At 35.0% G+C, this 14,015-nt stretch overlaps 2 protein-coding genes across 2 annotated transcripts; both read left to right on the forward strand.

Moving 5' to 3' along the window:
• Positions 1–266: 266 nt before the first annotated feature.
• On the forward strand, positions 267–3,248 carry LOC115995760 (E3 ubiquitin-protein ligase AIRP2-like). The gene is made up of 5 exons (XM_031234893.1): positions 267–753; positions 1,943–2,105; positions 2,207–2,273; positions 2,499–2,739; positions 2,832–3,248. Exons 1-5 carry the CDS (start codon positions 644–646, stop codon positions 3,040–3,042), a joined length of 792 nt encoding a protein of 263 aa, XP_031090753.1. The 5' UTR covers positions 267–643; the 3' UTR covers positions 3,043–3,248.
• A 4,493-nt stretch (positions 3,249–7,741) lies between these two features.
• LOC115996014 (probable protein phosphatase 2C 58) lies at positions 7,742–11,253 on the forward strand. Its single transcript, XM_031235157.1, has 7 exons — positions 7,742–7,774; positions 8,270–8,308; positions 8,629–8,670; positions 9,199–9,534; positions 9,802–10,081; positions 10,765–10,919; positions 11,116–11,253. Exons 1-7 carry the CDS (start codon positions 7,742–7,744, stop codon positions 11,251–11,253), a joined length of 1,023 nt encoding a protein of 340 aa, XP_031091017.1.
• The last annotated feature ends 2,762 nt before the right edge of the window (positions 11,254–14,015 follow it).

A 14,015-nucleotide genomic window follows, 5' to 3' on the forward strand; every position in this document is an offset into this window, starting at 1 on the left:
AATTTTAAAGATTTAATTTTATTTTGCTAGCAACATTAAGATGATGAGTTATAAAATTGACTTTATTATAAGCATTAATGCACAATCATTTGCTGGTTTGAAAACCAGTTACCTCTATTAAATTTCATAAATAGGAGCGGTGACTCATGATCGGATAGAATTATTTATGAAGGAAAAAAAATGTTATGATCATTTATGATTTACAAGGAAATTAAAATCTGTGGTTAGTATTTCCCTAATTTGAAATTTGTATTTTTACTGGCTAATTTAATTTCCTCTCTCTCTCTCCTCTCTCTCTGCTCCAAGACTCAAACTTTTCACATATCGATTATCGCATCCCTTTCTTCTCTGAGCTTCTTCAAGGTCGCTGAACGGATTGTAGTCAAAGCTCAAAATCACGAATTGAAAGCTTCACAACAGCGACCGACCAACCAACTGAGCAGCCATGACCAAATCTTCTTCATCTCCCCTTTTCTCCCTTCATTTATAATATTCAGACTTTTCAAGAATGATTTAGACTCCTTTGACTTTTCCCTTCATATATACAGAGGCTCAGAGCTAGAGGGCATTTCATTTTTCTGTTTCACTGAACAAAAGGAGCTGCGAAATTGCCCGGAATTTGTGTTTTTTTTTAGAGTGATCAATGGAGAAGAATTTGATGATTATCCCGAATTACTATCAGCTTGCAAAGTCTGTGTCCTACCAAGATTCTCTTAAGACCCTTCAAGCCGATATTGATTATGCCAATATGCTGTAGGTTCTCTATCCTTGATGATTTTTATGGGCTTTTTCGGTTTGAATTTAGTCAAGAAAACTGGGGTTTTTCTCCTTGATGATTTTTTGTGGGATTTTCAGTTTGAATTTAGTCAAGAAAACTGGTATTTGTTTTTCCTTGATGATTTTTTGGGCTTTTCAGTTTGAATTTTGTGAAGAAAACTGGTATTTGTGTTTCCTTGATGATTTTTGTGGGCTTTTTGGTTTGAATTTAGTCAAGAAAACTGGGGTTCTTTTCCAAGAATTTTGGGTTGATGGGTAATAAGTGCAGAACATTTTCACTTTGTACTGATTGTTGATTGATGCAAGTAATGTGGTCTATTTGTCTTTCTTTGTGTTGTTTATTACCTGAAGTTTGTTAAATTGTGAGTTTGAACAAAAGGGTGAGAGACAGAACTCACAAGTAAGTTTGTTTGTTTTTTACCTTTTCATATTGTCTGTTTTCTTCATTGAATTTGGGTTAATGGTTAATTATTGCAGTACTTGTTCTCATTATAATGATTGTAGATTGAGTAGGGAGACTAATGTTGTCTATTCTCCTTTCTCTATGTTGTTTATTACTATGAAGTATGTTAAATTGTGAAGTATTTTTACAGAGTTTGAGACAGAAGATAAAGTTTTTGACTTTCTATTTAATGTATGCCCATTGCCCAGATTATGATTGCAAAACAAATTTGGCTTATAAATTTCATGGTAGCGGAGTAATGGGAATTGCTTTATTCAATTGAAACTTGTGATAGTAGCTTTGCTGGTAGTCTGTTTGTGAGGATGGTTTTAGGTATCGTTCCCTTTCGTTGGCTCGAAATTTGTTCATTTGTGATCATGTGAACTTGGTGAAATTAGGAGAATACGGTTATGTTTCTGTTACAGTAATTGTCAATTTTAGTAGTAGGTTTCATGTTTCCTGGTTTTGTTATAGTATTCCTAATCAGGAATTTGTATTCTAGCCTTTATTTGGATGAGATTTGTTTCATTCCCTATTGGCTGATCATGTGATATGCAAGTAAATCTGGTGAATTTATGACAGTACTGTCATATTAGACGGTTACCTATCGAAAAACCAATAACAATAAAATGCCATTTAGCTACGTGTATATATAGGTAAGATTTCTTGCTGTTGTATTTAATTTGGGTGTCATTCATGAATGGTTACTCACTTTTCTTGCAGGGCAACTTCGATTCCAAGATTCAAAGGTGGAACTCGCTTACAAATGAAATTGGTGTACGATAATTTGGCACCTTTATTTCTGTTCTTGGTCCAATGGATGAACTTTTCTTGTACATGCTTACTCCCGAGCTATCTGAACCTCTTCCATGTTCTTTTATTCGAGGCAAGTCTTATTATTTAGGATGTAGTTTCTTCATGCAAGTCGTATTTACTTCCTTGGTGAGAACAAATCTGATATTCGCATCAATTCTATATGTTCTTCAGGTTTCTGCTGATGGTAAGCGGGTGCTTAAATCACATGGAAGGAAAGCAACCGTAAGGGAGTTTTATGGTATGTGTTAAAGACTTAAAGTCCGAAATATAAGAGAGAATATATGAGTTTATAAGGTCATGGGTTAGACGAGCTAATTAATTGGATTTAGTTTGACCCATGTGCATTATAGCCTAGTTGAGCCCAGTTGAGTGACATTGGCCCAATTTTAGATTATAACATGGTATCAGAGCTTGGTTCGGTCGACTTTGTGTTGGCTAAACTGATACACAACCTTAATTGCAGCTGTGATATTACCATCTCTACTGCGCCTGCACGGTAATTCATCGGGGAGGGATGCCAGTCAAGACGAGGGCCACGGTTCAAAGATCATTGTCAGCAACACCAAGAACGTACAGGAGAAGAGGAAGCATTGCGATGTTGATTTGGAGCGAGAAGACGAATGCGGGATATGCTTAGAGCCCTGCACCAAAATGGTTCTGCCAAACTGTTGCCACGCCATGTGTATTAACTGCTATCGCGATTGGTAGGTGACCTCTTCCTCCTCTCCAGAACCGTCACGTTTAGTCTTCATTTATGCAATGTTTCTTATCGACTTACATTAATGCTCGGTTTCAGGAACGTAAGGTCTGAATCGTGCCCCTTTTGCCGGGGAAGCCTGAAAAGGGTGGAGTCGGGAGATCTTTGGGTTCTCACGTGTAATGGCGATGTGGTCGACCAGGAAACCGTCTCAAAGGACGACATGGTTCGCTTCCATGGTTATATAAACAGCCTCCCTAAAGATGTTCCAGATGCCCTTTTCTTAGTTTATTATGAGTACTTGATATGAAGTGTGTTGATATAATTGTACAGGAATCTGAAAGATCACCAACCACCCACCCTCCTGTGGGCTGTGGTCCTGTTGAGTGTTGCCTCAATCCCTAACTTAGAATCTTCTGCAGAATAATGTATATCCTCATCATATTTGTTCATAAAGGGTACCATATATTAATTCTCTCCCTTTAGTGTTCTCAATTGTATTTATGATTTACTCCCTATTATTTATTTTGAAAAATAAATTAAATAAAACTGTAAGCATAAATGATTGAGTTTTAATGTTGTGACTTGTGACATGACAAAATGTGTGATGTGGTGATAATAACTTTAAAAGGGCATGTGAGATGATAAAAAAAAGAAGTAATAGACTATAATTGGTGTTTTTTTTTACTACAGTCACTTCCACTGAGACTCTATTAAGGTTCTGAGACTCTATTAAGGCATACCGTTTGATCACAAAATGTTTGATACATCAGACTCATTTTTGGTACAGTAAAAATTTATTTTCTTAAGGTTCATTATTTAGTAGTATATCAAATAAGGAATCTTTAATAAATTAAAAATAAACATTTATCCGTGGTTCACATTTTTATAGAATATAATTTGACGTCTTCCTTGCTGTCTCAAGAAACCACTCAATTAATAATGAAATGTTGTGAGATTTTTTTTATATTTGTTTTTAAATGAAGGGTGTGTTTGGTTTGAAATTGAAATGGAAATCAAATACTTGGTAATAGTAATGGATTTTAGTGAAAATATTTTGAATGTTTGGTAGTAGAGTAGAATTGTAAAGACTATCAATATTGATGTTTAGTTGTGTATAACCTTATAATGGGAATAAAAATTTTAAACATACAAAAACAAAAAATTAAGGCAATTGATATTTAATATAATGAATTCAAAGCATAAATATGAACAAAAAAATCAAAACAAAAATTTAAAAGTACCAAACTTAAAAATTAGATTACCTATAAGATGGAATGATATCCCTTTTTAATTAGGGAATGTGATTTTTAATCAAACGAGTAATCAAATCTCATAGTTGTGTTTTAAAAAGTTGTCAAACAAATGTCCAAACACTAACTATGATTTTGATTCCAATTGCCTAAGGCAAATTATTGTGTAAATCCATGAACCACAGTAGTTATTGTGTGGACCGTAATTTGCCTAATTTGTGAGTTTACTCTTTCAGAAAAAAAACTAAGCCCAATGTGTCAAAGTCCAATTAACATTCCGTCCAAAACTTTTAATCTTATAATCTGCTACTCACTTTATCAGTCCTTATACGGTGGATCATGGTTCACAATGAATTATGGGCCATGGTTCCAATACGCCGCCGTTTCCTTCGTCCCACGATGTCATCGGGTCGTGGGAAAGTTTACTATTATTATTTAAAAAAAAAAAAACGCAAAAGGTAAATTTTGTCTCCACTTTCTTTCCAACCAAGCAAAGAGAACTTACCGTTTTCTCCACCTAGCATTTTTACCGTTGCTCTCACCTACCATTTTCATCAGTTTCCTTTCAACAATCAACCGCTTTCAAGCATAGCTTACCATTGCTTTAGGTGTTAGAATAGCTTCAACACGGGTAATATCATTGTTAAATATCAAAGCAAACGTCCTGTTTTACTATTTTGCGTGAGCTTAAGTTCATTATATGTTTTTTTTTTTTATAGCCATTGCAACGCATGCAGTCATGTTTCCCCGGCCCCCAGAACACATGCAGTGAGAAAGCATATAACAAAAGAAACTGTAGGTCGTATAAAATGTAACTGATTAAGTCCTATCACATTATGTCCTAAAATATGTTAAATGAAACTATAGAGTAACTGAATTAATACTGTACTGTTTTTGGAAAGAAACTAAAAGCTAATGCACTGTGGTGTCAAATATTTTCACGTGTAATTCCATTTGAAACTGTAGTGTTACCAGAAAGGAACTGCAGTGTATGGTAAAAGATAGTGTGTGACCTATAAAATCTAATTGAGTAGGTAGTGTCACAATAAGTCCTAAAAAATGTTATATGAAACTATAGAGTAACTGAAATAATATTGTAGTGTTTTTGGAAAGAAACTAAAGGCTAATGCACTGTGGTGTCAAATATTTGTTAGGAAATAATATTACGAAAATAATTTTTCCAGAAAATAACAAGCACAAAATTCGAAAGGATATTTCTGGAGGGTGGTTAGCTTGAGTGTACTCATTACACTATCCTTAAAACCTTATTTGCTACCTCCCTTGGTGCTAGAAGCGTTGTAGCCTAGGTTTCTCAGAATAAAACAAGCTACGATTTCGAGTTTGAACACTCAAACTATGAAACCCGACGAACAAGAACAAGACTTTGATTTCAGTTGGCAAAGAAAGAAGTAGAAGCAGAGTTTTTTGAGAGAGAAAGTATTTCTTGTATTGTGTAAATCTGCTGCTTCTACAATCAACTTATATAGGAGTTGAAGGATTAAATAGCATTTAATCATGACACTTAATCTGACAATAAAAACAGGCTTATAACCCCTGTAACGTTAGATCACTACCTGAGAATTGATTCAGAGAATTAAAATTAGAATTAACCCGGAATTAATTCCGTAACAGATGAATCAAGACTCTGAAAGGTCACTACCCGAATCGTACATGAGACGAAACGAGACCACGAGGAGTTAACCCGAGTTGATCAGATTACAGGAGTGTACTACCATTCGACCAACCCGAGTTGATCGAAAAGTACCACGAGCTGATGGCCGAGCCATTAGCGTAGCGTACCAGAATGGCCGAACCGAACCGAACCCGAGTTCATAAGGCCGAACTGATCAACCAAACCATGAGTTCTTAAGGAGGCCGAACTCTGGTTACCCGAGTTCTTCAGTGACTGCGTTGGAAAACATATACGAAGAACCTGAATCCATTTGACCCGACGCTAATCAAAAGTGGACCCCACATATACTTGTACCACAAAATAGCCACTAAAATTGCCATTTTATGCTATTTTTCCAACAATATTTTCATGTGTAATTCCATTTGAAACTGTAGTGTTACCAAAAAAGTACTGCAATGTATGGTAAAAGATAGTATGTTCCCTATAAAATCTAAGTGAGTAGGTAGTGTCACAATAAGTCCTAAAAAAATATTAAATGAAACTATAGAGTAACTGAAATGATTTTATAGTGTTTTTGGAAACAACCTAAAAGGTAAATGCAATGTGGTGTCAAATATTCTCATGTGTAATTCCATTTGAAACTATAGTTATTCAAACAAAAACTGCATTGTTACCAGAAAGGAACTGTAGTGGATGGTAAAAGATAGTGTATGGCTTACAAACTGTTATAGTCTATGAGACATAATTGTTTATGTTGATCATCGATGCTTGTGATCTTATTGCAGTGAACATATAAAAAAAAATGAAGAAAGCAGCATCAAAACAAAGAAAAACCAAGCCTCGACTTTAAATATGTGTTATTTTAGAGCAAACTATAAATCTATCGTACAATGCTTCACAATTGATCGCCCACTGCAATTATTTATACCCGAGGGAAGAAAATTAAAAATTGCATTTTATTTAAATAAAATAGTTAGGTACGGTATTAAGATAACAAATTTGCTTACAATTAACACTGAGATTAGTCGGACTAAATGCGGGTGCACAAACAGCTGGTTCTAACAACGACTGAGCTAGCATTATCGAACAACCTATTTGGTTGGAGCAACGATGCTTATGTATTATTCTGGTTAGTACGAATAAGAATTGTATTACCATATTTTACAATAGGGAAAATTGTAATTTTTACCCCTCAATAATATGCCAATGTCACCCCTGAATTATTAGTGGTGTAAATGTTGCCCCTCAATTTTTAAAAACGGTACATATATTGCTCCTCTCGTAACGAAGGAGGGGCAATATTTACACCACGGGAGGAGCAATATATGTACCATTTTTAAAAATTGAGGGGCAATATAATATTTATACTACTAATAATTCAGGGGTGACATTGATAATTGACATATTATGTAGGGGCATAAATTACAATTTTACCTTTACAATATTATGCAAACCTTAATAGTATAAGAATGTTTTAATAAGCGAGAACTTAAAATAGAAAATTTTGTTTTTATTAGTAGTATAGATATGAATTAAAAGTTAAAATTCTTTCTCGATACTAATCCTCACCTACTTAAAAAAACTTATTGAATTATTGTAATTTATTCTCCCATTATTTTTATGATAAAAAGATAAAATTGTCCATTTCAAATACCTTCACACCTCGAGTCAACAGTTCATAAAGAATAACTAATAGAGCTAGATTTTTACTCACTATATCGACCCTTGATTTTTTATGACAAATTTCACATTTATAATTAATTGAGCTACATATGCGGATAATTTCCCCATTATTCTTTGCGATAAAAGATTCCTGTTCCTCCAAGGCAGCACCGCCCACCGCCTATTGTGGCCTCACCAGTCACCACGTGTACTTCCACCGCTTAGCTTCCCCTAGGCAGCAGCCTATATGTCCCCATTCTCAACTCTTCCACTTAATCACACTTATGTTTCAAGCCTTAAACAAATGCTGACACGCCCGCCCACCTATTACCTCTTACCTATTTTACTGTCATATATGTATGAAAACATCTTCAACAAACTCGATCTGCATTACTCAGCTCCAACCAACTTTGAAATTCTGAGATCAACTCATCAGACTAGGGCAACTATTTAGCAGCAGCATGGAAGAAGACACAGATTTCGTGCGATTTAAGGTATATATGTGCATGCAGACTTACAACATACATTCATATATTTTGAACAAGTGTCAAAATAGGCAAATGAGTATTGTTTTTGTGTAATTTTGTCACTGAATTTAAAATATGTAAAATAATCGAATCATCAAATTAAAGAAGCAAAATATATGCAATTGAAATTTTTATGATTTCTGTTAATTCAATTTAAGTTGAAAGCATTTCAATCTTTCATTCCAATTAGTACGAAAGAAGAAAGAGCGATTATATTCTTAGTACATACTATGTAAATAATATGATCAAATTTATTGAAAAAATGTCTTAATTGTATAAATTTTATTTGTTTGCACATTTTTTTAGTTCATTGACTTAATTACGCCAAAAAAACAATAAGTTTAGTGATATGATCTATTTAATTAACAGTATTTCCGATATGTTTTGTTGTTCGGATGGCTGTTTCATTTTCTCGGGTCATGCATGAAAATATGTAAAAGCATTGCATGCAATTTCTTGCAGAGAGGCAAATTGCGTCAACCAAACATAATCAAGATTAAGGTATGCATTATTATATTATATTATTCAGTACCTTCTCCTAAGGTTGAACTCAAATCTATTTTAGCTTGTGTTGGGCGGAGGCCAGTGAATGGACAAATCCAACACTATATTACTAAGGATGGTCAGGTGGAAGTCTGAACTAAAAAATGGAGCTATATAAGAAAATAAAGTTAAGACTTCAGTACTAGCTACTAGGTCCTAGCCTCCTAAATCATCTTTTGAGGAGTGATAAGCATTCGATTCTAACATACTCATGTCGGTCTGATATAGTTATTATTGAGATTAAGCTGATTGCTTTTTAATTTTCATAATTAAACCAGAGAACATCTACTCCTGATGACGTGGCTGCTGTTCTTGCAAAGGTTAATTTGTATTCTTCCTCTTGCTTTCACTTCATATTCAATTTATACACCCACTGTTAAGTACAAATTTTGTATAATAATCAAAGGGCTATTATGGATGAATTAGTAATTGTGGATTAATTTGTGAAATATGGCATATTCGATGGACTTTCTGAATATTAAGACTTTTTGAAATTTAGAATTAATAATCAAAATGGTTCCTCAACTATGTCATTTATTGATCATTGACTATATCCATTCACCCAAAAGAATTTTGCTCAATTTATAGTCATCCTCTGATCCATCAAAGGACTAAATAAGTAAATAGAGTACGTAAAAGTTTGCATATATAGTCAAGGGATTATTTTAAATGAATTGGTAGTGGATGATGAATTTAAGAATTATGACATAGCTGAAGGACTATTATCTCTAAAATTTATTTAGTTGCTAATGTTTATAATTAGCAGCAAACAAATCATAGTGGCTAGCTATACTGGTTAATTTGATATATAATTGGCAATCTTTAATATAATCTTGTATGGATGTTAGGAGAGAAATAGAGACAATAAGCATACAGAAGGTGATGAGGGAGATGATGACCCTAGAGTCTGTGATGAGGATGTTGAGGAAGAAGTCAAAGAATATGGAGATGCAAGAGATGTTTTAGATTTTGGTGCTGAGGTGACTGCGAAGAATCGCCACATCACCCATGGTTTCCATCTGGTAGAAGGGAAGATGAAACATGGCATGGAAGATTTCCTAGTTGCAGAAAATAGAAAAATGAAGGGCTATGATCTCGGTTTATATGCAATTTTCGACGGCCATTCGGGGCGTAAGGTTGCAAAATACTTGCGCACTCATCTCTTTGATAACATATTGAAAGAGGTAATAATTGAAGTATGTGGCCTAAGCCCTTATGTTTATATATTATATATGCAGTCTTTTTTTATTAGGCGGTACCAAACTGAAGCATGTGTAATGCATCTCAACTAAAAGTAGTCTAAGCTGATAGTTAGATTGCAAATTTATGTTTATATATTATATGTTTAACAGTAATTGTACTTTAATTTGTCTTCTTGTCTAGCCATAGTAATCCGCCCCGAGGTTGCAAAGTTTAATTTGCATAATGTCTCGTGTTTGTTCTATCAACAGCCTGATTTCTGGGAAAATCCTGAATCCGCCCTTAAGCGAGCATACAAAAAGACAGATAATGAGATCTTAAAGAATGTGGTTGGTGCTCGGGGTGGCTCCACAGCAGTGACTGCAATATTAATCAATCAGAAGCAGCTCGTTGTAGCCAATGTCGGGGATTCGCGTGCAGTTCTTTGTCGGAATGGGGAGGTAAAACAAATTACAGTTGATCATGATCCACTCAAAAGAAAGGAGAAAAAGATGGTTGAGGGCAAAGGAGGATTTGTTTCTAAAAAGCCAGGTACCAGTGTGGGATTCTAGTGATAACATTTACTGATATCTTATTTGATTCTTACTTGAGGACCTTTGATATAGTGAACAAAATTGTACATTTACTCACAATGGATAGCTATATATTGTTGATGTCCTTTTTTGAGTGACGAGGGAAACTCACAGTCTTTGCCTGAAGAGTATACACTAGGTTAATCTCGCCTTGTGACCCTAACTGGCAAAGATCACAAGAAGGTAAACCAAGTTAGAATGCTCATAACTAAGCGGTTCAAACCAAGAAGGTCAATGGACCTCTCTCGCTAAGTCGAGGTTTTAACCTTATGGCTACTAAGCAAGTCTGACTATTTACTTGATGAGAACCTTGGATATAGTGAACAACACCTTACATTTACTCACAATGGATATATAGCTATATATTGTTGATATTATTTTTGAGCGACGAAAAAAACCATGACCTCTGCCTAAGAGTGTACATTGAATAAATCTCGCCTGTGGCCCGTTTAAGGATCAATAAATCAGACTAGATTGCTCATAACTGACCAGATTAAACTAAGAGGGTCTATAGGCCATTTTCACAGGGAAACAATTCTCCATTTACTTGAGGACCGACCTTCGATATAGTGAACAACACTATATTTGCTCACAATGGATAGCTATATATTGATGATGTTATTGAATGTGTTTAAAATGCAGGAAATGTTCCTCGTGTGGACGGGCAGTTAGCGATGACGAGGGCGTTTGGAGATGCAAAACTCAAAGAGCACATCACTGTGGAACCTGATGTAACAATTGAGAAGATAGACGAAGAAACAGAGTTCATAGTTCTAGCAAGTGATGGCTTATGGAAGGTAACAACATTAGGATGTTTGTTGGTATCAATATTTGATTCATTATTTTATCATATATATGGCACCCACCTAGAATAAACATGAGAATGGTGGTGGCTTTATATGTCATTACAATAATAAAGTTAAATCTTTTTCATATTCATTCCTAATACTTTATTCTCAGAACTTCATGGTCTCAATTATTTTGACATTACAGGTTACCTCAAACGAAGAGGTAGCAGATTGCATCAGAGGGTTGAAGAGTGGTCAAGAGGCAGCTGAGGAGCTGATTGAGAAGGCGCTTTTACGTGGTAGCAAAGACGACATTTCTTGTGTTGTGGTAAAGCTTGGCTGATTCCCAAACTCTGGGATTTGTAGTCCTCACTGATGATGGATTGCTAATTTTGTGTTCCCTTTTTGGGATTGTAAATTTTATAGTTAATGCTAAGAATGTGGTGAGAGTGAATTTCCCAGATTTTGTGGTTGCCTTTTGAGGTCGATCAGATGATGTTTTCAGGTTTGTTTTGTGTCTCTTTTGAGTGGATCTCATGTAAAATTGTTTTTTTTTTTGGAGTACTACTCAGACTCTGGTACAATGTAGTATCTGTTCATAGCTACTTTCTCATTCATGTGGGAATGTTAATTGGGACACCGGATGCCACTAGACCACAAGGTCTTTGGCTATGTAAAATTGTTATTATTATAATAATAATAATAATAGTAATTAAGGTTATGTTTGACATAACTAATTGAAAAGCTAGCTTTATAGGAATTATTATTACAATGCAATATTTGTTCATAATTATATTTTCAGTTTATTGAAGATTTCACCGAGACTCGAGTTCACAATTTCCCATATAAGGGAATAACTTGGCGCTACTAGAGCACAAAGCCCTTGGCTAACTCGCAAATTATATGGTGGACCATGGTCCACAATGCATTGTGGACCATGATCATGGCTGATACCGTAGTTGTGTTGAACGCATACTGCAGTTGTGTTGAAAAGATACTGCAATTGTGTTGAAAGAAACTGCAGTTGCGTGGAACAGAGGACATTCATCCGTTCAACACAACTGCAGTATCCGTTCAACACAACTGCAGTATCAGTTCAACACAACTGCAGTTTCAGACGGATGACACAGTCACTGTTCTGCGCAACTGCAGTTTCCTTTCAACACAACTGCAATATCCGTTCAACATAACTGCAGTATCAGTTCCATACAACAGCAGTATCAGTCATGATCCATGGTCCACAATGCGTTTATGGTATATTTGTGCATGCAGACTACAACATACATTCATATACATTTTAAACAAGTGTCAAATAGGTAAATAAACTTATTGTTTTTTTACAATTGTGTCATTGAATCTAAAAGGTCCCGAATCATCAAATTAAAGAAGCAAAATATGTGTAATTGAGATTTTTAATGATTTCTGTTAATGTAATTTAAGTTGAAAATATTTTAATCTTGCATTTCAATTATTGTGAAAGAGGAAAGAGAGAGTCTTAGTACACATATCTAATTAATATGATCAGATTTTACTGAAATAATTGAAAACATGTCTTAATTGTATAAATTTTACTTGTTTAATTGCACACTAATTACGCAAAAAATGATAAGTTTAGTGATCTGTTTTAACAGCATTTCCAATATATTTTGTTGTTCGGATCTCGTGTCATGCATGAAAATATGCATAAGCATTGCATGCAATAATTTCTTGCAGAGAGGCAAATTGCGTCAACCAAACATAACCAAGATTAAGGTATGCATTATATTATATTATTCAGTTCCTTCTCCTAAGGTTGAACTCAAATCTATTTTAGCTTGTGTTGGGCAGAGGCGGGTGAAGAGGCAAATCTAACATTATGTGACTAAGGGATGATTGGGCGGAAGTATGAAGGGCCAAAGCGGCAAAGCAAGCACCTGTTTCTAAAAATGTGACAATATAAGAAAATAAATTTAAACCCTCACTACTAGCTACTAGCCCTAGAGTCCTACGTCATCTTTTGGGTGGGTAGTGGGCTAGTGGTAATGGTTTGATTCTAACATACTCAGGTCTTCACTATTAATTATGTAGTTGGAATGATGTAGCTGCTGTTCTTGCAAATGCTAATATGTATTCTTCCCTCTTGCTTTCACTTCATATTCATTTTATACTACACACCCACTGTTGAGTACAAATTTTGTATAATCAAATTAAAGGGCTATTATGGATGAATTAGTAATTGTGGATTAATTTGTGAATTATGACATATTCCATAGACTTTTTAGATATTAACACTTTTTGAAATTTAGAATTAATAACTAAAATATTCCCCAACTATGTCATTGATCAAATTGATCATTGACTATATCCACTCACCCAAACTGGTCTACTGATTAATAAAATTTTGCTCAATTTAGTCATCCTCTGAAGGAAGGACTAAGTAGGGTACTTAAAAGTTTGCATATATTGTCAAGGGATTATTTTCTTCACAAAAGATTGAATCCCCAACCCCAATGGCCTATATTTTGGTCAGATAGAGCATCTGAAGGATGTAAATTAAATCATAGTAACTTAGCTGAAACAGGGGCTAGACCTTTGTTTACTGTGCACAAGGAGCCCCTCAGATCGAGTCTCACCAGTAGCAATGATTTACATCCTCCAGGTTTTTATTTATTTATTTTTTTGCACCTCGGAACAGAGCTGAGGTGCGCTCCAGCACTGTGCGAAGGGAACAGAGCTGAGGTGCGCCTCGGCACAGCCGAAGTTTTTTTTTTTTGCATCACGACATAGGCTGATGTGCGCCCCAGCACTGTGCCGAGGCTTTGCACCTCGGCACAGAGTGAGTTTTTTTTTTTTTGCACCTAGGCATAGAGCTGAGGTGCGCCCCAACACTGTGCCTTTCTCACCTCAGGTTCTGGTGAATGTTCTCATGCTTTTACCCTTTTTTCTAGCTCTTCTATATGTTTTTTAAGTTTTTCCACCACTTGCTTCTGCATGTGTGGGGTTTGCTTCAGAATTAAGAATTAAACATTTTTTTTTATGAATTGAAGTGATCTTTCTACAAGCTAGGGTTTTAAAATATCACTTTAAGATAAATTGAAGGATGAAATTTACTTCTTAAATTACTAA

The sequence above is a fragment of the Ipomoea triloba genome, chromosome 11 (assembly GCF_003576645.1).
Source record: "Ipomoea triloba cultivar NCNSP0323 chromosome 11, ASM357664v1".
NCBI lineage: Eukaryota > Viridiplantae > Streptophyta > Magnoliopsida > Solanales > Convolvulaceae > Ipomoea > Ipomoea triloba.